Raw genomic sequence first — 25,169 nt, forward strand, 5'->3', positions numbered from 1 at the left:
TATCTTTGTCCACTTCCTTCATTATTTGCTTAGCAGAGATTCCTAGAATTGGTGGGCCAGAGGGCACTGGACCTTTTCAGGTTCTTCACTAATTGAATTTCATAGAGACATTTGTTCTGCCTTCCCACAGGAAGTATGTGGCACTGAAAATACTCATTTTTAAATCCTCATCAACTTGATAGACAAAAAGGGTATCCTTTGTGATAAATATTTCTTTGTAAGTTAAACAATGAAGTCAAAAGTTTCACTTAGCATTGACAGTTCCTGGGGGGCGATCCTTACCCCCAAATTCATTAAGACTCTCAGCTAATCAGCAAGAGGGCTGAGAATATAGCCCAGATGTTCCGGCTCCCAGATACATGATCTTTTTAACCAACCACTGTTGACAGATGACATTGACTAGGGATAAATGTAAGACCCTTCACTTCAATAAAGGAAGTGTGTAAGCACAGGTGCAGATAGGATGGCTCAGCAGCAACAAAAGTGAAAAAAATATTTAGGATGTTCGTGTACAATAATTCTAGAATGAATGAATGAGCAATGTGGGGGCAAAATAGCATACAAGTCCAGCCAGAGCAAAGGTTATATCGAAACAAGTCTAACATTTAGAATTGCAGCGATGAAGGTCCCACGTCCTCCATGTTTCAGAGGCCAGGAGACAAGCCAGCAGCTGAGTGGCCTTGTGGCCTGGTGGAGTCTCTGATGTCAGGTACTTGGTCCAGAGAGGAGGATCACTGTAGGACCATCAGCAACATTAGATGTGTGGCAACGTGGAAGACTAGGTTCTTCTTTCTATCGACCCAAAGGATATAACCCTAAGTGGATGAGATTTCCTCCTCCCATTCAGAAGGATTGATTTGCTAGTAGGCCTACAATTTGAAATGGGCTGCCTTAGAGAGAATGAATTCCTCCCAGTCTAAGCTAAGCAGGGATATGAAGAAATCCAAACACCAGATGTGAGATTAAACCAGGTGACGTATAGCAGGTGTCTCCAGTTGGGGGCTATGCCTGAGCCAAATCAACTGGTGCTGGGCGGGTGTGGGGGATGCTGCTGTGATTGTGTGCATGTGTGGGTGTATAACATAAAAGTCCTTAAATTGTGAGGGCTTAAAAGTGTTGATGATTGCACCATGTAGTGCCCCACGTATAAGAGGGTGCTTAATACTCTACCCAAGAGAGAGCCAAACTGTAGGTTCTATTCCAACCCTGTGATTTTGTGATTCTCTGAATCAGACTGAAGATAGACTGAAATTGAGAAAGAACAGAGAGACATTCAAATGTACCCCCAAATGGGTCCCCATGTGTTCATTTCTACCAACATAGACCTAGACCTAGCCACATCACCTCTTCTTTGGTGTACTCCGGTAGCCTCCTACCTGGAGCCATGTTTCTCCTCTTGCTACCCTGCTCCTCATAACCAATTCTTCATACAGCATCCAGAGTAAATTTTCTTTGCTTTTTCATTGAAGTATAGCCTACATTTGGAAAAGAGAACATACGGGAACAGCTCCATGAAGTTTCACAGACACAATATATCCATGCTGCCAGCATCTAAATCAAGAAAGGAAGATGCCCAGCACTGGGACATCTCCATCATGTGCCCCCTCAAGACACTTACAGCCCCTGCCTCTAGGGGAACCACCATTCTGACTTTCAACAGCATAGATTAATTTTTCCTGGTTTTGAAATTTATGTAAGTGGAGTCAGGTAGCATGATGTCTTATTTTAAATCTATTTTCTTTTGCTTGACATTATATATATGTATATATATATGAGATTCATCTGTGAGATTCATCCATGTTGCTGCCTGTATTTGTGTGTAATTCCCTCTCATGGCTCTCCAGTATTTTGTTGTGTGAATCTACCACACCTGTTTTACCTGTTCTATTGTTGATGGGCATTTAGGTAATTTCTAGTTTTTGACTGTTATAAATACCACTGCTGTGAATATTCTGGCAAATGTCTCTTTTGTGAACATATGCATGCATTTCTATTTGGAGTATCCCTCAAAGTGGATTTGCTGACTTAGCTTCAGAAAATAGTACCAAATAGTTTTCCTAAGTAGTCATGCCAGTTTGTGCTCCCACCAAGAGTAGGCAACAGCTCCTGTTGTCCCACATCCTTGGCAACACTTAGTAGCATCAGTTTTTATAATTTCAGTCATTTTGATGGGCTTTTGATGATCAACATGACATTTAAGAAATGTAAATAAGATTATATCTCTTTTCTGCTTTAGACCTTCTAATAGCTTTTAATTTTACCTAGAATAAAATCTAACCTTCTTTTTATTGCCTATGGGCCCGTGTATGGTCTAGGTCCAGCCTACTCTGTGACTTCTTTTACCCAGGGTTCCTGTTGATTCACTCTATTCAGGTCACACTGGCTTCATCTGTGTTATCTTGAAATGTGCAAACACTCTCCTCCTTCAGAGATTTTATACTAGCTGTCCTTACTAGAAGGAGAAGTCTCTCCCCAGATAGCTACCTGGGTGGGCTACTTGTCATCACTCGGGTCTCAGCTACAGGGTCCCTTCCTTAGTGAAGCCTTTCCCAACATTCTATCATTTCATCATATTTCATATCCTCTCTGGTTCTCACCAGCTTGAAACCATCTCTTACTCAGTGATTCTCCCATATCTATTGTCCTCCCACTCCACACACCAGCCACTGGACTGTAAGCTCTGAGAGGATCTGTCGTCTTCTCTACAGCTGTTTCCAGCACTCAGAATGTCTTCCGGTGCACAGTGGGGGCGGTGTGAATACTCAGCAAGTGAGCGAAACAGCTGATCATGGGGCTTGGGGGAGAGGGCAGGCACGGGACCTCAGGAAACCAAAGGCTGTCTCCCTGCTGCTTCTTCCGTCTTTGGAAGTTCATGTCATCCCAGCAACAAAAGCCTGCCACAGCATTGCTAGTGTAGATTTTAAGTCTCCCAGAGAGGACAAATGTGAGAATGTAAGAACCTTAAAGATATAAAGATCTGGGCAGAACCTCCACCCCCTCACTCCAGCCTAACCTGGGTTTCAGAGCATTTGTCCATTACACGTGAACATATTTCTGCCATTTTCACTGAGAAACTTTACATGCAGGTTCCATTCAGTGGGAAACTATCAGATATTTAACTAGAACACAGAAAAGCCACTGCACATTATATAAAGTGTGCATTCATATATGAGACCTTTAATAAAAATCATTGCCCTGCTACTCTTAGGTAGCTGCATCACATCCTTGTCCGAGGATTGAAGGTAAAATTCAACCAGCCTGAACTCAGCAATGCCTCCATCATCCATAGATTGTTGCTTTACCCCTGCTTGCAGGATGAGGCAATGAATCTGTGGAGGGATTCTTTCACTTCATAAAACAAACAAACAAAACAAAACAGCAAAACAAAACAATTGGAAAGAGTCCATTACCCAAGGCTTGTGCCTAATGGCATAAACTTCCCAGAATGTTCCCATTGCAAAAATGTCTGCAGTTGGGAAAGACTGTGAGGAGGAGGAGTCAGTGGGAGGATGAGGATAAACTGCATGCTCATCAAACATCTGTTGCTGTCAGGAACTCAGCAAGGAGGTTTTTACAAATGTCATCTCTGCAGAGTGGGTCTAATCATCCCTATTCTATAGATCAGGGGCACCGCTGGTGTTTGAATTCCCAGGCAGGGAAAGGGCAGCGAGATACATCTGTGCCTCCCTTTGAAGGCAACTACAGGAGACATCAGAGGTAGGACTTAATGAGTTCTCTGCAAATGGACAAGATGAAGATAAACAACCAGGTGGGTAAAAGGGCAATACACAAAAGGAAATATCACAGAAACACACACACATGGCTAATGAACATAGGCAAAGATGTCCCATCTTACTAGTAATTAGAGAAATGTAAAGTAAAATCACAAGATCACAAGATAGCTTTCTGCATCACTGGGCTGGCGAAACTGGCAACATGGAAAAGTCTGTCTGACATTACCAAATATTGACAAGAACATGAAAGGATGAAACTCTTATCCTCTAAAAGATGCTAATGTGGAGAAAATGAGGGATTTTTCTAATATAGTCAAAGATACACCTACCCAAAGATGCTGCAATTTTACTCCCTAGATAACCTCTCAAAAATCCACACAAGAGAACATTACAAAAATCTTTACCGCAGCACTATTTCTTTTTTAGAGGAAGTGGGGTGCAGGGAAAGGAAGAGAGAAGGAATCTTAAACAGGCTCCATGCCCAGTGTGAGCCTGTCTCCCAACCTTGAGATATGACCTGAGCCAAAGTCAAGAGTCTGACGCTTAACTGACTGAGCCACCCAGGCGCCCAACCAGAACATTATTTTTAAGAGCAAATATAAATTTGAAACAATGTCCAAAGGAGATGGATACATAAATTGCAGTACATTCATACAATGGAATATCCATACAGCAGTGGCCTTGCATGAACTAGAACTACACTTCTCAAAATATTTGCATATCATACTTTATATTGCTTAAGGGACACACACACACACACACACACACTGATCAGAAAGGTAAGCAGTAAAGAGGATAATGAGTTTGGGTGGTGGGAGAAACACATATACAGGAAACTTGGTCATTGTGGTTTCTGAGGCTGGGTCTTGCTCCCATGACTTATGACTTGTTTTGAATTACTTAGCTGTTAACTATTGCATGATGCACATTTAAAAGGAAAATTTTAAATGTGAAAATCAGAGAAGAAGAATAAAGTGATTGAATTCAGGAAGTTCCTGCATAAAACAGCAATTTTCTCATGACTATAACAAAGCAAGCCTCGAAGCTCCATAAATAAATTGTTTTAATTTCTTCCTCCCCTTTTCTCATTAGCAAACAATGTTATCAGGTTTCTCCAAATTTTTAAGGTAATTGAGAGCCTGCAATAATGTTTTGGTTTTCTGTTGTTTTTAATTATGAAGTTTATAATCCCGCCCCACCTCTGCCCCCGATCAGTTCTGCCTTCAAAGCCATGTGGTTTGCTCTCCCTGTATCAGGAAACACACTTGGCATAGAAAACATCCCTCAAAGTCTAAGTTTCCGGTCCAGAGCCTCACCGGTAAAAGGAAATACCAGAAATGTCCCATAGGAGGTGCTGCCGGGAGGCTGGGGTGGCTCGTTGAAACTTCATAAGCTTTGGGGCAACTATACTGATTGGACTTGGCACTCACAGCTATATTCAAACGATAAAAAAATAAGATACGATCCAAATTTGTTCATAAAGTAGAAACCTGAAACAGACAACGAAAATTAAGAAAAATTTGGAAATAACTTTTAACACTGCTTATAGTAGTTCTGTATGTGAGTCACCTGATGGTTTTCATAATAACACCTTTGCTTTGTTTTGGGTGGGGGCTGAGGCTTGCAAAATGTGTATGTACAGAGGAACCTCATTTAATGCTGATGTTAGGGAAAAGTAATAAAGATCTCCATTTATAGCTTAGCAAAGGGGTCCTCAAAGTGTGAGAGCCCTAAGGGTCCCCAAGATCTGTGAAATCGTTTCGATTTCACAATAATACTCAGACCTTATTTATCTTTTAAATTCTCATTCTCTCTGCTGAGTATTGTGGACTTTTTCAGAGGCTGCCCAGCATGTTACATCCTAAGAGATTTGATAGAGAAGAAGGTATGGGAATCCAGCTGTCTTTTACTAGGTCACACACCAAAGAGATTTGCAAACACTAAGTAGGGGTATGTGGTAGTATGTAGAACAATATAACTTTTCTCAATAATTTTGTTTGTTTTGGAAAGTTCAGTTATTTTTCATAAGATGTACGCTATTTATGCTAACATTTATGTTAAATTTATTGTTATTTAAAATAAATAAGAACATAAATGTTTTACATGCTCTCCATTTTAATTTCTAATATAGTAACTATTGACAGACATAACCCACATAAACAAGCACTTTGGAATCCTCAATAATGTTTAAGACTGAAGAAATGAGCAAACAATCCCCTGGCCTCGGGCGTCACAGAAAGCGCTGCGGCAATGCAGATACTGAACTCCCGGCCTGTTCCTCTGGTTCCCCCCCCCCCCCCACTGTCTCTAAAACCCTAAAGACCACCAGATAGAGCTTGGCTGGGAATCTGCTGAATGGAGATGACATTTTATATATATTTTCTAAGTCCCAGTGCCCCTCAGGGGGATCTCTCTGGGGGTGTTTCCTGGGGGCTAGCGCAACAGTCCTGTTTGATATCATCTTATTTGGAAATTTCCGACAGGACCAGACGTCGTGCTCCAGGTAGTTCAGGATCACACTGGGATGTCTGCTCTACAGAAGTTGATAGCACGGCTCCGGCAGATAAAGGCTATTCCTTGGAAGCCACTTGGGGGCATTCTCTATAGGCCAAGAAGGGCATGTAATCACTGCTCAGATGAGGTTTGGAAAGGAAAGAATTCGTTTACGGGGATAATTCGGAATAGATTTAAGCAGACATGACTGCCCATGAAAGACGTGTTAGCTGCCAGAAAATCAGGTAACACGCCTTTAAACCCACTTCTTAGTGTGATGCCACCGGTTCCTTCCTACGCAACCCCTGGGGGAAGGTAGGCCTGCCCTGCCCACGGTGGCAAGGAAGTAGCGTGCTATGGAAACGCCTCACCTGGGTTCGGTGCCTGTGCGCCGGATTCTCCACTTTCCAAGATCCTGCATGCTCCAGTCCCGTCGGGCAGGTAGGCACCGGTTGGGAGTGTGCGGCTGAGCCAAGCGGGTGGGGCCCCGACCCCCGGAAAGGTGTGGAGGGAAAGAGGTGGCTGGCAAACATGTGCGCGACCGACCCGGAGGCCGGAGATCAGGACGCCGGGGCCGCCCCGGACCGGCTGGGCGACCTTGGGGGAGCGGGTTCCGTCTCTGGGCGAAGGTGTGCAGCTCCCGTCTATACCTGCCGGTCCGGCGGCGCTCCGGCTTCCTCTCTCTTTCCTGCCGGCCTTTGCCAGGTAGGCCTAAGAGGGCTTCTCCCAGGTGAGCCGGTGGTGGGGCTCCGTTTGGACCGCCGGGCCCAGGGGGACCCCGAGGCTAAGGACGCGCAGGGGAGGCTACGCGCGACGACGCGCAGGTGGGGATCCGGGGTGGGTGGCGTGTCTCCCACCGGGCGCAGGACGCAGACCCTGCCTCGCTGCCAGATAGAGGTGACGGCGCACCCCGGGGGCTGGGGGCCTCCCTCCTGCAGCCACCCTACCATGACTTTCTGTCCCCGGGCCCCGGGTATCCCAACCTCTCCCGCTGATCCCTCTTCCAGCCGGGATTCAGGAGGTTCGGGCGGGGAGGAGGGAGTCTTTGGGGGCACGTCGGGCTAATGTGGGGCCAGAGTTGGAGGGCTCCCCACGAAGAAAGGGAAGGCCAGTGGCCTGGGTTAGGATCTCTGAGATTCATTGTCGCCACTGTGCCCCATCCCCTCCCACCTTCTCTCTTCCTGGTAGCCCAACGGGGGATGCTGGTCTTGGTGCTCTGCGGAGTGTCCCTCGCGCTTCCACCCTTTGTCAGAGCAGGTACGTTCGGCTGCCTCAGAGGCCACCCTCTCCTATCTGCCTCCCTGCGGCTCTGCGAGAGCCCCTGTGCAGACCCCTGGGGGATCGCATGACACCCGAGCCTTGTGGTTACACTTACCCTAGGGGACCAGGCAGAATTCCGTCCGAATGCGGAAACAGCAAGTTTCAGTTCCCAGCATCTGATGCTCAGCCCCAGTGTCACGTTTGAGTTTTGAGATGACTTTGGTGGGGATGGGGGTGGGGGAATAGGCAAATTTGGAAGTCTTGAGTCAAAATGCTCAAATGGATATAATACTATTTTATATGACAGAGGGTCATTTTATGACCCAGGGTAAAAACACAGAAACCATCAACACAGCAGATTTCTTCCAAGGAGAAACACAGTTTCTTCAAAGCAATTCAGTAGAAACGAACTTTAAAATGAGCAGATTTTTTTCAACAGTCCTTTTTGGGATGGTATACTTACACCTTTTAGTGAAGACAGAGTGAAATAGCTGGGTGGCAGAGCAGAAAGAAATGGGACAAGGAGGGCTTGGAATAGGAACGTTTACTCTGAAGGAGGAGGATGAAGGGATTCAGGGTCTTAGAAAAGAATGGACAGAGAGAAACCATTCCAAATGGGGAGGATGAGTCAGTGTGTTTTATGAACACATTCAAAGGACTTCCAGTTGTGCTTTCAAATCAGCAGACTATTTTAGGGAACTCCCACACTGAGAAAACTCTCCAGTAAAATTTTAAGTTGGGTAGAAAATTAAAGAGGCATTTGTTAAAACTAATAATCAATAACACTAGAGTTCTCTTTCATGATTTCCCCCCTTTCTTTCCCTAGATGCATGCAAGGATGTTAGTATGCAAAACGAGGCACCTTCAGCAGGCCAGCCCTTTGCTTTTAACTGTATGCACCCGCCACTAACATCTGGGAAAGTACGTGTGACATGGTATAAATATCCTAACAAAATCCCAATATCCAAAAACACACAGTCTAGAATTCACCAGGAGCAAAACTGGATTTTGTTTCTCCCCCTGACACAGGAGGACTCTGGGATCTACCATTGTGTTATAAAGTAAGTTTCTCATTTAAAATAGAACTCTCTCTCTCTGTCTGTCATATATATATATATATATGTAAAAATATATATATATAATATATAAATATTATAAAAAATATATAAATAATATAAAAAATATATATATATGTAAAAATATATAATGTTACAGTTATATACATATACAATTCTTTTAGGAAAATTCTTAATAAACTCTTAATAAACGTAGAAAATTCAGGGAGAAGAATAAAATACAGTTTTATAATTGTTACCAGATGGTTTCCAGTGAACATATTTTAAAACAGAACAGATTTATAAAGCAGTCGTTGGAACATGAGATGCATCTTTTCCCATTGAAATGAGGCCACAAGCCAGGCCAGCTTAAAAACCTGTTTCTCCCAATATTATTGCTACCTTCTTTCTTGGAATTTGGGAAGTGTGTGTGACAGGCGGCACAACCAGATAGGAATAAACCTCCTTTGAGCACCTTTTTGTAAGGGCTCTGTGATAGGAACTTGAGTGACTCAGCATCAGCTATGTTCCAGGCCCCATGATGAGCCCTGTGCTAGGAAATAGTGTAGGTGAGTGGCACAGGTCTGGTGGGAGACAGTTGAGCCTGGTGGGGGCTGCGGTGAGCCAGAAAGCATTTGTCCCACCAAAGGCAGGGGTCTATTCAGCTCAAGTCCATTTTCCAGTTTTTCAAGGGAGCCTGGAAATTGCGTTTGTGTGTGTGTGTGTGTGTGTGTGTAACTTTTCAATAAGCTTTGTGTGTGTGGCTTAAATAAAACACATTCGTGGATAAATTTTGCCTAAGGCCCTCAATTTTGTTACCCTCCCTTACTGATGTGCTCGTCCTTAACAAATTATTCAATAAATTGGAACCTTGATATTCCTATCTGTAAAATGTCAGCCTGATAGAGTTGAAGGGACAATTAGTGGAGATGATGTGTGAGATTGGTACTCCAGGAGGGTGATTGTGCTCTCCCTCTGCTGCTTTGTCTCTGTGGTCTTTGCCTCTGCCTGTCAGTGTTACAGGAATGGGAGAGGTCATGAGCCCCTATTTCCTGGCTCCTTCCCAGGTGCTGACGTCTTGTGGTGGTCTGCTGTCTTGTGTGACTCTAGGTTATGAAGTAAGAGGGGGGAGATTGTATGGCACACAAATTCCATCCGGATGTCTAGGCTGGATTTGAAATACTTAAATCTGGGAGCTGTAAACGGGGAAAGATAACCTTTCATAGAAGGTAGACATAGAGGCTATCCGTCATGAAATAAATGTGAATTCTCACAAATCTTTAACATACAGAGATGATACATACTTAGTAAATTGTGTGTTTTTACTTTGAAGTAATTTCAAATTCACACAAAATTCACAAGAATAGTATAAAAAAGTCCCATTTTATCTAGATTCCTCTTATTTAACATTTTGCCACATTTACCTTATAATTCTCTCTCTCCATATGCAACTGACCCTTGAACAACATGGGTTTGAGGTTCACAGGGCCATTTATACACAGATATTTTTTGATAAATACAGTACATTACTATAAATGTATTTTCTCTTCCTTATGGTTTTCTTAACATTTTCTTCCTCTAGCTTACTTTATTTAAGAATACAGTATATAATACACATAACATACAGAATATATGTTAATCCACGGTTTATGTAATCAGTAAGGCTTCCGGTCAATGGTGGGCTATTAGGAGCTCAGTTTCAGGGGAGTCAAAAGTTCTATGCGGATCTTCAACAGCGCAAGGGATCCGGTGATGCCCCTAACGCCTGAGTTGGTCAAGGGTCAACTCTATATGTATATTTACATGCAATAGTTTTTTCTAAACCATTTTTTCCAAAATAGTTTTTGGGGATTTCTCCAAATTTTGAGTTGTATGCATCCTTAGCCTGGAGTAATTCAATGTGCTATTTGCTATCAACAAGAATATTCTTGTACATAATCACAGTATAGTTATCCTACCCATCATGCAATATTTTTATCTAATTCCCCATTCATACGCTAATTTTGTCAATTGTCTCGATTTTTCTTTATAATTTTTTTCTTTCCTTTCCGGGAGAGGGTCCAATCTGGCCTCATGAATTGCACTTGGCTGTCATGTCTTTTCAGTTTCTTTTCATCTGGAACAGTTCCTCCGTCTGTTCTTCACGACATTGACATTTTTAAGGAGTACAGGCGATTATTTTATATACTAGCCCTTAATTTGGGTTTGCCAGATATTTCTTCATGCGTAGGTTGAGGTTGAACCTTCTCGGCTGGAGTACCACGTTAAATCGTTTGTGTCCTCTTTGGACAACACACCCCGAGGCTCACGGTGTCCATTTGCCCCTCACTGGTGCTGTTCAGCCTGATCCCTTGGCCATGGTGTGGTCCTGCGTTTCCACAATAGAAATATTTTCTTTTCTTTTGTAATTAATGATTTCTGAGACGCATCCTGCCTTGGCTGAGGTAGGGCGTTTGCACAGTATCTTGATGATTTGGCAAGATTGGAAGATGCACAGCTTCATTTGACTTGTGGTTGTTTGAGTTTTTGAGGTTTCAATTTGTCATTTTCTTACAGCAGCACAAACACCTGTCACAGAATCCCCGTAAACCTCACTGTATTAAGAAAATACTGGTGTGGTGTTTCTGGAAATGGCCAGCTGATTTTATCGGATGAATACAGACAAATATTACATGCTGGAAGGGACGACAGCCTTACCTGTCATCTGAACTTCCCACAGAGTTGTGTTTTGGATTCCCTTAAGTGGTATAAGGTAAAACACAAAATGATTTTCCTATTGCTATTTTTCTTCTTCTCTAAAATTTACTTGTTTTGTGGTTCAAGTTGGATCTTTTAAGGCAGAATTGGTAAAGAGATTTGTGTACCTGAGACAGATTTGTTAGCCTATTGCTACTGATAATTTTACCCTGCTAATTATTGTTTTTAAAATTAATGGTTATTACAGCTTTGTAATATTTTGTTACTTGTGTTCACCATCTCCCCACAGTTACAGTTTTCAGACTCTCCTTGGTTATTCTTTTTTTTTCTGAAGAGATTAATTAATTTGTTTGAATGCGTACTACTTATGCCCATGATTCAATAATCCCAAAGTATAAAAAGTCATCCCTGGCAAGTGCCCTCCCCACTCCTGAGCTCTGTTTGCCCTGGGCCCATCACACCTTTCCTAACCTGTGACTGCCATGATTAGGTGCTTGCTTTCTCTGCATTATTTTTGTATAATGCTACACAAGCAAATGAAACTATACCCTTGTCCTTCCATTTTTATGCAAACGGGGAATCCTAAACTCACCTTTCTGCAGCTTGTGTTTTCACCCTCCAACACTCTCTTTTCTTGGCTGTCCTGGCAGATGATAATATTTAAGACATAATCCGAGGCACAGGGGAGCCCAGGATTCTTACTTAAGATTGGATTAGTTTTCCTGTAACTCTCTGCTTGTCAGCACTTGCCAATACAACCATCTGGGTGGTGAGTTTTCTCTGGGGAAAGCTTTTTATCTGCTGATTCAGTTTCTTTAATGGAGATAGCCTTATGCCAATTTCTCATTTCTTCCTGAAGGAGGTTTGGTAAGATTCCTTTTTTTGTAGGAAATCACTCGTTTCATTAAATATTCCAGATACTCTGGCACGTAACTGTTTGTCATCTTTGCTCTTTTCTTGTCTGCTTCTGAAGTAAGGTTCTTCTTTTAATCCCTGTTACGATGTATTTCTCTCTCACTCCTCACTTGATTAGTCTCATAAGAGAGTAGTCAGTTCTATTATTTTTTTTTCAAAGAATCAGATTTTGGCCTTGTTCATCCTTTCTATTATATGCTTCGTGTTCATTTACTTTGTTTCCACTTTCCTGTCTCACAAGGACCATGGCAATGAATATCCTTATCCATGTCTTTTTTTTTTTAAGATTTATTTGAGAGAGAGAGTGTGTGCCTGCATGCATGGAGGGCGGGGCAGAGGGAGAGAGAAAGAATCCTCAAACAGACTCCATGCTGAGGGGGACTAGGGCTCGATCCCAGGACCCTGAGATCATGACCTAAGCCGAAACGGTCGGCCACTTAACCGACTGAGCCACCCAGGTGCCCCTTATCCCTGTCTTTTAATGCACATTTGCCAGTGTGTGAGTTTTTTTAGGATACATGCTGATTAGCCTTATAACCATTAGATTGTAGAGTATGTATATGAATAAAGTATTCAATTTTATTGATGCTGCCAAGTTACTCTACAAAATTTTGTATTAGTTTATACTCTCCTGTGCAATATTCTGGGGTCCCTAAAACCTTAAGTAGGACTTTGTATTATGAGACTTATATTTTTAAAATTAGTTTGATGGGTACAATTGCCACCTTATTTTTGTTTTAGTTTGCTTTTCCTTAATTATTAGTGAGGTTGGCCAACTTTTTCATACATTTATTGACTGTTTTTGAATCCTCTTCTGAACTTGTGATTCATATCTTTTGCCCTATTTATTTTTTTTCATTTTTTTTACCATTTCATTACTGACTTACAGGAGATTTTATATATTTCTATATCCTGGGTACCAATGTTTGGAATGCAGGAACAGTTTTCATTGAAGTATAGTATATGTATAGAAAATGCATGAAGCATAATTGGACAAGCTTGATGTATCATCAGAAAGTGAATACACCTTTTGGCTACCCCTTCCATCTGTCGAGGTCAAGAACAAAAATACTACTAGCACCTCAGAAGGTTCACTTCTGCCATCTTCCAAAAACTATGCCTCCCGAATCCCCTGACTTATAATAGCATAGATTAGTTTTGCCAGCTTATGAACTTTATTGAAATTGAGTCCTATTGTATATAGCATTTTGTGTCTGGCTTGCTTGGCTCAGTTGTAAACTTGTGAGAATCATCCTTTGAAGTGAGGATTGGTTCAGTCATTCTTTAGGACCCTGCTTTTAGTGGTTCAACCAAACCACATGGCTTGGTCACATCCCCGACGACATCTAGAGAGTTTGGCCGGGATGCTCCTCATTGTCAAGTCCTGACTCTAGCTTTTGTCCCCTACACGCATAGATCTGTCAGAAGCACTGTCGTATCAGTTTGTCAGCCATCACCTTCAGAATAATTGGTGATAGTTCTAAACATCGACTGTTCCATTCATGAAAAGTTCATCTTGATCGAATTTAAAGCTACCACCTGTGCTGTCTCCACTTGCAAGGCTAATACCTGGCCCTTAGGTATTCGCCTTAGTTCAGAAAGTTTCTACTGAATAGGTGGATGGCTTCTGAGTTCTTCCTACCTCCAGTATTTTTCACTTTTTGTATCAACTATTGGACTAATGGAAAAATTACACAGGTATTCATTTAATGTGTGTCAGGATGTATAATAAATACTCTCTCTCATTATCCTCTTATTAACATTGGCTCTGGCTACAATTTAATTAACAATAATCCTGTTCCAGGGGGTGCCTGGCTGGCTCAGTCGGTGGAGCATGTGACTTTTGATCTCAGGGTTGTGAGTTCAAGCCCCACATTGGGCGTGGAGCCTACTTGAAAAAAAAAATCCCCTCACAGTATTCCTGTTCTGTTCAGAGGGTATTGGTTGCCAGGCCACAGTCCCCTCAGCCTCAGTTGGCTCTGACTGCGGCATTACCCATTTTCCAAGTCCTGCTTTGGCCTTCTCAGGATATGGTGAGTCTCAGTTCCTCTCCGTGGCTTCTGTAGACTCTTCCTCAAGCATCCTGTCTCCCACCTTGTGGCCTTGCAACCATTATCTCATGGGACCAGCATTAGGACCCTCTTGACAGTAGGACTCTTCCAGAAATCTTTTCCTCCTGGCCTGGACCTGTTGTGGTCATAGATTGAAAAGCACTTGACATCTGTAGAAAGGTAGATGTTTAGAATCAACTTTGTTACTACCTCAGCATTAAGAGCGATGGATTTTTTTTTTTTTTTAAAGCACTTGCTTGGACTCTGCCTCTACTCACTGAATCAGATTATCCATGGGTGGGGTTCAGGCATTTTTATTTTTAAAATAATGCTCAGGGATGCCTGGGTGGCTCAGTCGATTGAGTGTCTGACTCTTAATTTCAGCTCAGGTCATGATCTCAGGGTCATGGGATCGAGCCCCATGTCGGGCTCTGCATTCAGTGGGGGTCTGTTTGAGATTCTCTCTCTCCCTCTCCCTCTCCCTCTGCCCCTCCCCCCTCAAATCAATAAATAATTCTTTTTTTAAAAATATTTTATTTGTTTATTTATCAGAGAGAGAGAGAGAAAGAGCACAAGCAGGGGGAGCGGCAGGCAGAGGGAGAAGCAGGCTCTTTGCTGAGCAGGGAGCCCGACGTGGACCTTGATCCCAGGACCCTGGAATCATGACTTGAGCCGAAGGCAGACGCTTAACTGACTGAGCCACCCAGGTGTCCCAATAAATAATTCTTTTAAAAAAATAAAATAACTGCTCAACTTGAGAAGACAGGAGGTTAGGAACCAAGCCATATAACGAGGAGAGATCCTTCTGAAACTGTCCCACCTGTTCAGATTCAGTGACCTCAGTTATGGCTCTATTTTTGCTACTATCTAGTTCTCAGACATTGAGTTACTATTTGGGCTTCAGTGTTTTCTTCTGTCAAATGAGAGAGTTGGAATCAATTCTTCCAGGATGTAGAGCTTTGTGTTAATCCGCTTGCAGCTGTGCTAGGAAATGCTTCCTGGAAGAGGTGACCATTGCACTGCTTCAAGAATGAATCGCAGTGAAGCCGTGGCAGGCAGAAGGGAGGATGGTAATTAGAAAAAAAACCCCAGCAGGTTCAAAGGTATCAGGTGAGAAAGAGAATGGTGTTTGGGCGCATTGGTTAGAGTTTGGGGTCCATGTCAGAGTGGAGTAAGGTGATGCTAGGAAATAGATCGTGTATGCTCACCTACACGTAGCCTTTTCCCCACTTAAAGTATGTCAGTTACACCATTAGGATAATGACATGCTCAGCTTCTTTATGTATTAGTCAAGTCCTGTAGGCACTGCAGTGCATACATTGGAAGGGCTTGAGAATGGTAGCATGTGGATCATTGAGGCTATTTCAGAAATTTAGTGAATGAGTGGGGACCATGTAGGACAGCGTATGAAGTAGAACTGATAGAATGAGGGGGAAGGAGAGGAGAGTCAGTGGAGGGAACTCGTTCCTGGTGGCCCCTCTCTTCTCCGGGATGTTAGGTGGATATTTAGAAAGAGCAGCATAAGTGAATAGGTGAATGAGAGAGTCAAAGGCAAAGAATGTCTAAGGTGAGGACCATGAATTGGTAGTGGTGCCAAGATGCATGTCGATGTGATTTTCTCCTATAGTGCTCATTGGGTTGTAGGCTTGTAGGAGGAGGATGATGGAACTGACACAGATGGGATTTTGCAGGCTGAATGTGCTGGAAGGATAAAGGGCGACAGTATTGAGGAACTGAAAGGGGGTGAGTAAAGTAATGGCCACAGGTTGGGAAAGGAAGTGATGCCTGAAGGAAAGTGGTCATTAAAACAAAATAGAGGGGCCAAGGGGACTGTATGTCCAAGATAACATAGAAAAATGAGTTTGAGAGAAAGTTCAGGTAGAAAAGTATAATGAATATGGTGGATAGACGCTCACTATCCATGGTGAGCTTCTTTAAACTAGAGCGGCTATAGAGCTACAAAATAAGAACAAAGCAACCCCAAACACACCCTGTGCTTTCCCCGAGTTGTCTGCAGCTGAGGTTCTGGATGTGATTCAGTTTCTTCAGCCGGCTTCCCCGAAAGGCTTAAGTGAGAACAGTAGCTCTTCTTGCTTTTCTGCTAGGCAGCATGGCCATGGGGATTTTCTGCAGCGGTGTTCCCGGGCCCAGACCCTAGCTCTGTGGGAGCTGAGAGGCCGTGCATCTGCCTTCTGATGTTGTTGTTGGTGTGGCTTTTGTTAGAGATGACATGGCCTCGCACACACTGGCCGCACCGTGGCAACCCCTGGTCTCTGACTGTGGTTCAAGGTCTTGAGTCCCACCTCAGCGTTGTGGTGGAGGGTAGCAGGTATCCTGCGAGCTAGGTCCGCAGTTCAGTTCTGGCTTCGATCTCACTCCCTGCGTACTTCTTAAAATTTTGTGAGCACCTAATACCTTGTGTTAAATCCTTTTCCACCCGGAACAGCCAGAATGCTTTTTGTTTTCTGCAACTAAATCCAGTCGGAGGGACATAGCCCCCTAGATTTGTTTTGAAGAGTAAATAAAATAATCTATCCATTAGGCCCTTAGTTCAGCGTGGATGCATAGTAATTACTTGATAAATAAACATCAAGTATTATTATTTGGTGAAAATAAAGGAATGGAAGAGAAGGAATCATAAGAAATGACGATCAGAATGGTATAGATGTTTTTAGGGATTTAGAGACATAGCAGTTCTGGATCATGACAAAGTCCAGCTTGTAGGTGGGAGAATTGGAGATGGAGAAGAGTAGAGGTGGTCCTTGAAATTGAGGTGTTATGGAGGACAAGGTTCAGGTATTAAAATATCCATTCTCGTAGATAGTGAAGTATTCACATTTGGAAATGCAGTGATGTCTCCAGGTTTTGTTTTTTTTTTTCAATTCCAAATTACTTCCCAATACATTGATTTCTGCTTTGCCACTGTGCTAAATCTATATTTGCTGAGATCATTCTCAAAGGCAAATGGAATCATGTTATTCCCTTGCTGGAAAAGCTTCAATGTTCATCCCCTTTTCATGATCTTCTGGGATTGGGCCCCTGGCTGCCTGACCAGTTCTATCTCCATCACTCTCCTGTAGGCCCTGCACCTTAGCCAGAATGCTCTGGGCTATTTTATGTCTCCAACCAATGTACATGCTGGGTCAAAAGTGTTCTTCTTGGTGCTTGAAAGACAAAATATATTAAAATGTTGGCTGCTATTGGTATTAATATTTTAACTTTAAATCTTAATGAGATGTCGCCCACAAATTTTTAAATAAAAATCAAGGCCTTATGAGAATTTAAACTCTAAAATGCTCTGGTGGATCACAGTAGAAGCAGTCTTAGTTACCGTAAAGGGCCAGAATGGCTCTTCAGCTATCAAGGCTGGGTTTTAATATGATTAAATATTTGTACATCTTGAAAGAAAGAATGAGTTGATCAGAAGGGGACTGGTCAATGATGGAAACATAGAAAGGGAGGCCCAGGGATTGCCCCTCTCCAAGCTCTCTCCAGAGCAGTTTTCATAGTCAAGGACTCAATACTTTTTGTTTGTTCCTACTCTAAAGAAGGTGGCACCACATTATTGGAATCTGATGCCTTCACCCATCTGACTCTTACTAGTAATTCCCATTCTACTTGGTAAGCAATTGTCCAATTATAATTGGGTTTCCCAAATAGGGAATAATGTAAGACTTCTAGAAATTCGCATTGTAAATAAACAAATGCTCATTCTGGCATGATTGCATTTCCACTTCCAAGGTGGATCCATTCACACTGTTCCAGTGGTGATGAACGGGCTCTGATGCTGAGCTAGCTACAGCTGACTCAGTGATGAGAGAGCTGGACACTTGGGCAATTAAATTTTTATTAGGGCTTATAAGTTTGTCTTCTATATTAGGATTGTGAGCTTTCTAAGGACAAGGACTCCATCCTATTCCTGAATGACAGGGCCTCTCGCAGCCTAGCAAAGAGCAGAAACCTGAATGCTTGAATGAATAAGCAGACTCAATAATTCAAGAACTCACTCTGTAGAGTGGCACTTTCCAAAGAAACTTTTTTTTTTTTAAGATTTTATTTATTTATTTGAGAGAGAGATAATGAGAGAGAGAACATGAAGTGGGGGAGGGTCAGAGGGAGAAGCAGACTCCCCGCTGAGTGGGGAGCCCGATGCAGGACTCGATCGGGACTCCAGGATCATGACCTGAGCCGAAGGCAGTCACTCAACTGACTGAGCTACCCAGGCGCCCCAGCAAAGAAATATTTTGAGAGAGGGGAAAAATTTTGAGAGAGTTCAGAAGTGGGTCTATGAGATGGAAGGAGCATGAGAATGTGAGCTTCTGACAGTGTCCTGCCAGTGGATGGTGAGGTCTGCCCTGGGAGTGGTTGCTGAGGATGGCAAGTGAGAAAGGCATTCCTGAGACTAACCAGGCCTCAAGTTGGTTTGGCATGCAGTTGTTCTTGTTGATGCTGTGGAAACACGGGTGATATAACAAGCTACGTGACGTCTGTCCATAAGCCTAGCCAGCATACTTTGACTGTTGTTCAGGCCTCCAAGCAGAATGTTCTTGAAGAATTATTTTGGACCTCTGTGGAGAGGTGTATTTGGGCCTGGAACACAGCAGAAGCGGTCATTAATCACCTGGGCTTGCAGTCTTGGCATAGGGCCTTGGTGCCATGAGATGGTGGTCCACTGGGAGATATAGGCCCATGTGAGTGGAGGGCTTTCCTGCCTGTTCACACCCCCCTACCACACTCCTTTGTGGGCCCATGCAATCTTCCTCCGTGTGGTCTGCCTTCTAGCTCACGTAGGCCTCTTTCCTTTCAACTTTCATTAGACTTAATATTTATAGTACTCACTGTAGCCTGTAACATATTCTTTGTCAAATCTATGTCTATCTATCTATCTATCTATCTATCTATCTATCTATCTATCTATCTATTTTTCTATCTACCTATTGATATCTATAGATATAGATATTGTCTTCAGTTAGATTATAAATTACCCTGGGGATCACATATGTTTCTTGCATCTCCCCACGGTGCATAGGATGGGGCTAACTAGAAATGTAGCTGATACACCAAAATACTCTTTGAATTCATTTATGTATGTATATATACTTTTGTATTTAGGGCTGTGAAGAGATTAAAGGAGAACGGTTTATTTCCTGGGAAACAAAGCTTTCGGTGAGCAATGTTTCAGCAGAGGACGGAGGGAGCTACGCATGTCAAGCCCGACTGACACACACAGGGAGACAGTACACTGTTTTAAACAGCATCACGGTGAATATCGGTAAGTACGCTCATATCCATCGCCTTGGCTTCCTCTTGGCTTTGCGTGAGATGGCTGGCTTTTTGGGCAACAGTGATTCTTGATCTTGATTTTCTTGAGGGTCCGCAGGCTCTCAGACTTGCCATTGTTAGAATCAGAGGTAGAAAGAAGAGGGCAAAAGGCATGAGCAGTTTCGTTTCCTCATCTGGAAAAACAGAATACCCAACACTCTTGGTATGAAAATTAAATGAAAGCATGTATGTAAAGTGGGTACTGGGGTCCCTGGCAAAGTATAGGTGTTCATCTAGTGGTAGATATTATTGTTACTCTTATTTCCCTCAGCCATCATTGGTGTGACTACTTTGCTGGGCCATTCCAGGTTTGGCGTCCCCTGCCCAGGGCATGCAGAGTTCAAGGTCTCTGGACTGGGCTCCAGGATACTTGATGCTCATGGGGCATCAGTTCTCAACCCAGAGCAGCCAGTTTGCTTGAACATATGACCTGGAGATTTGAAAACAAAATCTTCGGGGTAGAAGGAACCCTAAAGATAATTTAGCTTAAGCCATTAATTTTATAGAGACCCAGGAGGGGTGACTTAGGAAGCTTATAAAGCTGGTTAGTGACAGAAACCGGGCCAGGACAAAGACTTTCAGTGCCCAGATGAGCATCATTTCTTCTCAACACGTTCAGCAAGGAGTTCTTGCTACATTGCCTTTTGCTCCTTTGTCAGTAGACAGTTGTCTTCTATGTTGACTCATCTAAATAGAAAGAACTGAAGACTGAATATTTCTTTGACTTGGACCATCATGTCTGTCACTAATTTCTGTCAGACTTCAATGTACTGGGTGGTACCTAGCAATTTATTGATGGCATGGCTCTCTTGGGGCATGTGTTCAGCATGGGTGGCTTCCTGCTTCCCACCCAGAACTCTTTAATTAAGAAAATTAATTGTATTACATTTCATGATTTTTATGCTCTTGGGTTTTATGTTACCTGTTATCTCTCCAGATGTAGGCAAAAAAGACCTTTGTCTTGTTCAGAGTTGAATCTCCCACACCTAGCCCAGTGCCTGGACTAGACTAGGCACAGACCCATTTAATAAACTGAATGGTTGATGACTATCATGCTTAGTTTTCCACTGGTAGCTGAAGGAATTCTTTGAAAGGCAAAATGAAGACTACCTCAAGTAAATCCCATAGGGGATTCAAGAGGTCATTGAGTTCAGTAGTCTGTATATCGTGTCGTTGCAATAAGCACTTATTTATGATCTAGTATATGCCCCAATTGTTGGAACCTAATAATTAAAAACTAAAAAAAAAAAACAAAACCCCATCATTTCTTCTATTGAGAAGCTGTCATCCTGGTGGTAGTGGAGTTATAGATATAAATGAATCATTTTCACATTATGTAGTAAGGATAGAGTTATAAATAAAGTTATAGATAGTGTCTGGGGGACCAGGAAAAGAATCAGAATTAGCCACAGGGGTGGCAAGTAAATGGTCTTAGAAGGCTTCCAAGAGGAAATGGCTTTTCAGCTGAATTTTGAAGGATGAGTCAAATTTATAAAAGTAAAGAGTGTGAGGCAGGGCAGAGAGAATACTATAAGACAAAGCATAGAAGTGTCTACTAGCATAGTTTGTATTGGACCTAAAACTAATTTTGTTAGAGCAAACCTAAGCATGAGGTAAGGAGTGGTGGGAGCTGAGGCCATGGAGTTAAATAAGGTCAAGGTTTAGGGGGCCAATTACATGTAGGCTTTACCATGCGGCCCCTGAAGAGCCCTTGGATGCAGAGCGACGAGGCTGCATTTGTGATGGACAAGACCAGTCTCAAGATGGTTGAGCAAGAGTTGAGGAGGGTCTTGAAGCCTGTAGGCCGCTTTGGCAGCTGCTGCAATACCCAGTATTGATAAGAGTGCTGATCATCTGAACTTGAGTGGAAGTGGCAGGGGATTCTTCTTCGGGCAGTAATTTAGTGGCTCTTTACTGAGTGCCTAATAAGGTCAGGTCCTGCGCTTTGTAGAGAGAACACAAGAAGGAGGAAAGCCGCCATGACCACCACTCTGATGGAGCTTTGAAGTCTGAGCAGGGAAGGGAGGCAGAGATAAATCAGATAATCTGCTAGTGAGATGTGTAATTACCAAGGAGATGAATGCCATGAAGGAATGGAAAGTATAAGACTGAACAGACAAGGACCTGTTGAGAAGGCAGAGGGTCAGGGAAAGCTTCTTGATAATAGTGATGCTGCCGGTCAGGACGCATTAACTGAGTGATGGAGTGGGCGAGATTTTTCCAGATTGAGGGAGCCCTGTGACAAAATAGACCATGGTATGTGTGAATAATGGGAAGTAGGCAGGGAGGCTGGAGCAATGCTGAATGGGGGAGGTCATGTGAGGTAATGAGGCTGGAGAAGTAATCAGGGCCAAGAATTGGTAGGAGCATGCAATCCAAAGCAGAGAGTATGGAGTTTATTCTATGAACAGTGGTAAGCAGCCAGAGGGATTGAGAGCAGGAGAGTGGCATGATGTGACTTACATTCCAGAAAGCTCAGGGTGGCTGCCGTGCACGAAACGATCCCTATAGAGTTAGGAGTGGCAGGGAGGAGGCAGGTACAGAAATGAGGGTGAGATATCAGGTAGGCACAGGCAACATGGTGGCACTGGAGATGGATACATGTGGATGGATTCAAGGCATCTGACGAGGTGAATCCCACAGGGGTTGTTGGATTGAATATGGGATAAGGGATGTGGCAAAGTCAAGGGAGCTAGGCCTTTTGGCATATGCAACAGACTAGATGATGATATTATTCAATGAAATAGTATAACTCTGGAGGAAAACTGGATTTAGGAGTGAGATCATGAGTTTGATCATGGGTAAGCTGAGTACTTGGAGGTGCCCATGTGGAGATATCAAGTTGGCCTGGTCCTGGTCTAGAGAAAGGTCTGGAGATGCAACTTTCAAAGTCCTTGTCCTTTAGATGGTAACGGAAGAGGTGGATATGAATAAGAGTACCAATGAAAGACTAGAGAGTGGAAAATAGAGGGTTTAGCCATGAAGAAGGAGGCACACACGGAGAAATGTTAGGAGCTGAAATTAGTTTGGTTTCGTGATTGATAATTTGAATAGGTGAGAAGAACTGTTGCCTGGAGTGACTTCCAGATTTGAGCTGTGTGCAATCTAGTGCAAAGTGGTACATCACTGGCCCATGATGACCTCTGTTTGGGACACACTGAACTTGAAGAGTTTGTAGAATGTGCACATAGTATTGTCATTATACAAGACACATGTTTTTGCATTTTCCTAGCTTCCCTCTTATAATGTCTCCGCATCCCACCCCAAATATAGAGGACGAATGTGGAGCTAGGTAGGTGATTACTAGATGTTGGTGGGTAAATGGAGAAGGGAAGAAGTAGAGAAAAACAAAGGGCTGGGAAGTCAACACGAGGAAAGAGTCTTACAGCAGGGTGAAGGAATGGAAGAGCTGAAGAACAGAAGAGGACAGGATGTAAAGAATACGGAAAAGCAGGGATGGAGGATGGAACAGCGGGACCGAAGATAAAACATTGGCTCATGCTCTCTCTCTATCTGGGACCTAGACCGGAGCTTGGCTTAGAGCCACTGTTTACAAACTGTATTTGGATTATTAGGTAATGAGATTTTATTACACGACCTCATCAGTTTATATTTATACCAAATATAGAACGGCAAAGCAAACTCTCCTGGTAGCCCAGCTTTTAGGGTTTTCCCTTAGCATTCAATTATTTATGGTTTAAAAATATGCATTTATGAGGTGGTAGTTTATCACGCCATGAGTTTTTTTCTTTCCTTGACTCATGCTTATTAAAGTCCTGCTCAGTGCCATGTTTTCTTTGCACTGTCATTGGATAAATAGGTGGGAATGTATCATACATGATTCTAATGCAATTTCATGTGGGTATGATTTCTTAGCAGAAACAAATGGATATGCCGGAAGAATTCCTAAAATCATTTATCCAAAAAACAATTCAATTGAAGTACAACTTGGTGAGTAAAATTATCAAAGCCATTGAAATCACTAAGGGCAGATTAATATAAATATTTAATATAAAACCAGTTAAATTTCATCGAATGTCCTGAAACTTGACAAAGCATTTTAAAAATTCATGTTGAAAAATGTTGGAAAAATTTAGCAGGAAAATAATTGAATAGAAGAAATAGAAATCTTTTCTAGTGAATAGTAAAGTATGTTTAATTATAAAGCAACAGTAAGTAAATACTGGTATTTGTATCCAAATAGAAAGATTAAAGCAACATAATGGAAAATAATAAGCATATCCTACAATATACAACAGTTTAGTAAAGATTTGTGGCATTTAAGCATGTGTAGAGAGAGAGATCTAGGATATATGTGATATTAGTGTAACTTTTTAAATGTGAAGAATATGTAGTTCATTCTTTACCTCATATCAGACATAAAAATACATTTTTGATGAATCAAGGAACAACATATAAAAATAAATCCACAGAAGTACCATTAAAAACTGAGATAAATTTATATCTAACCTCAGAATGATGTACTATCTACACATAAAATCAGTGGAAGAAATCACAGAAGATTAAAAATTAGACTCACGGGGCACCTGGGTGGCTCAGTTGGTTAAGCGACTGCCTTCGGCTCAGGTCATGATCCTGGAGTCCCTGGATCGAGTCCCGCATCGGGCTCCCTGCTCGGCAGGGAGTCTGCTTCTCCCTCTGACCCTCCCCCCTCTCATGCTCTCTCTCTCATTCTCTCTCTCTCAAATAAATAAATAAAATCTTTAAAAAAAAAAAAAATAAAAATTAGACTCACATAAAAACTGTAAATATCTGTATACAGGAAAAATGGTAAAGTGAAAATGTGATGACAAACTAGGAGAGAATGTTTGGAACAGAGACATAAAAAAACAGGTAATATCATTAAATATCAACAAATCAAGGACTAGGAATAATCCAAAAGAGGCAAATGAATAATTCACAGAAGAAAAAAAAGACTAACAAAATATGAAAAATATTCATCCACCATAAAAGAAATGCACACAAAAAAATGATATGTATCTATGAAATTGGTAAGGATTAAAAATATAAATACCAAATATTAGCAAGGATAATATAGAGGGTGTTCTAATACATTACTGGCCATGAATATGAGTGCTCCTTTTAAAACATTTGTGTTTAAAGCTCTCCAATGGTTTCCCATCTCACTCAGTGAATAAAATTCCCACTCACTTGAATAAAATTCAAAGTCCTTGCATTCCCAACATGGGCCTCCATGGCTGACTTCCCCTTACCAGTGTTCACACTGGTAAGCTCACACTTGATCCCCCTGGTATTCCTGCTGTTCCTTGAACATCTCAAGCACACCTCCACCTCAGGGACTTTGCACTTGCTGTTCCCTCTATTTGAAATGCTCTTCCCCACACAGCTCCATGGTCTCTTCTTTCACTTCCATCAGGTCGCCAATGAATGTCATCTCACTTGACCACCACATTAAAACAGCACACTTCTGGGGTGCCTGGGTGGCTCAGATGGTTAAACATCTGATTTCTGCTCAGGTCATGATCTTGGAGTCCTTGGATTGAGCTCCACATCGAGCTGAGCGGGAGCCTACTTCTCCCTCTGCCCCTCCCTCTGCTCATGCTCTCTTTCTTGCTCTCTCTCATATAAATAGATAACATCTTAAAAAACAAAAAGTAACA

The 25,169-nt window shown here is 42.4% G+C and overlaps 1 protein-coding gene across 1 annotated transcript in view; it reads left to right on the forward strand.

Annotated features, from left to right (window-relative positions):
• The first annotated feature begins 7,426 nt into the window (after positions 1 to 7,426).
• Positions 7,427 to 25,169, forward strand: part of IL1RL2 (interleukin 1 receptor like 2) — a 37,375-nt gene continuing 19,632 nt past the window's right edge. Inside the window, exons 1-5 of the mRNA XM_032419979.1 lie at positions 7,427 to 7,484; positions 8,314 to 8,548; positions 11,099 to 11,294; positions 19,318 to 19,477; positions 23,404 to 23,478. Of these exons, the coding sequence (XP_032275870.1) occupies positions 7,427 to 7,484; positions 8,314 to 8,548; positions 11,099 to 11,294; positions 19,318 to 19,477; positions 23,404 to 23,478 (724 nt within the window). The remainder of the gene's footprint in view (positions 7,485 to 8,313; positions 8,549 to 11,098; positions 11,295 to 19,317; positions 19,478 to 23,403; positions 23,479 to 25,169) is intronic.

Source organism: Phoca vitulina, unplaced genomic scaffold (assembly GCF_004348235.1).
Source record: "Phoca vitulina isolate PV1807 unplaced genomic scaffold, GSC_HSeal_1.0 scaffold22, whole genome shotgun sequence".
Taxonomy (NCBI): Eukaryota; Metazoa; Chordata; class Mammalia; order Carnivora; family Phocidae; genus Phoca; species Phoca vitulina.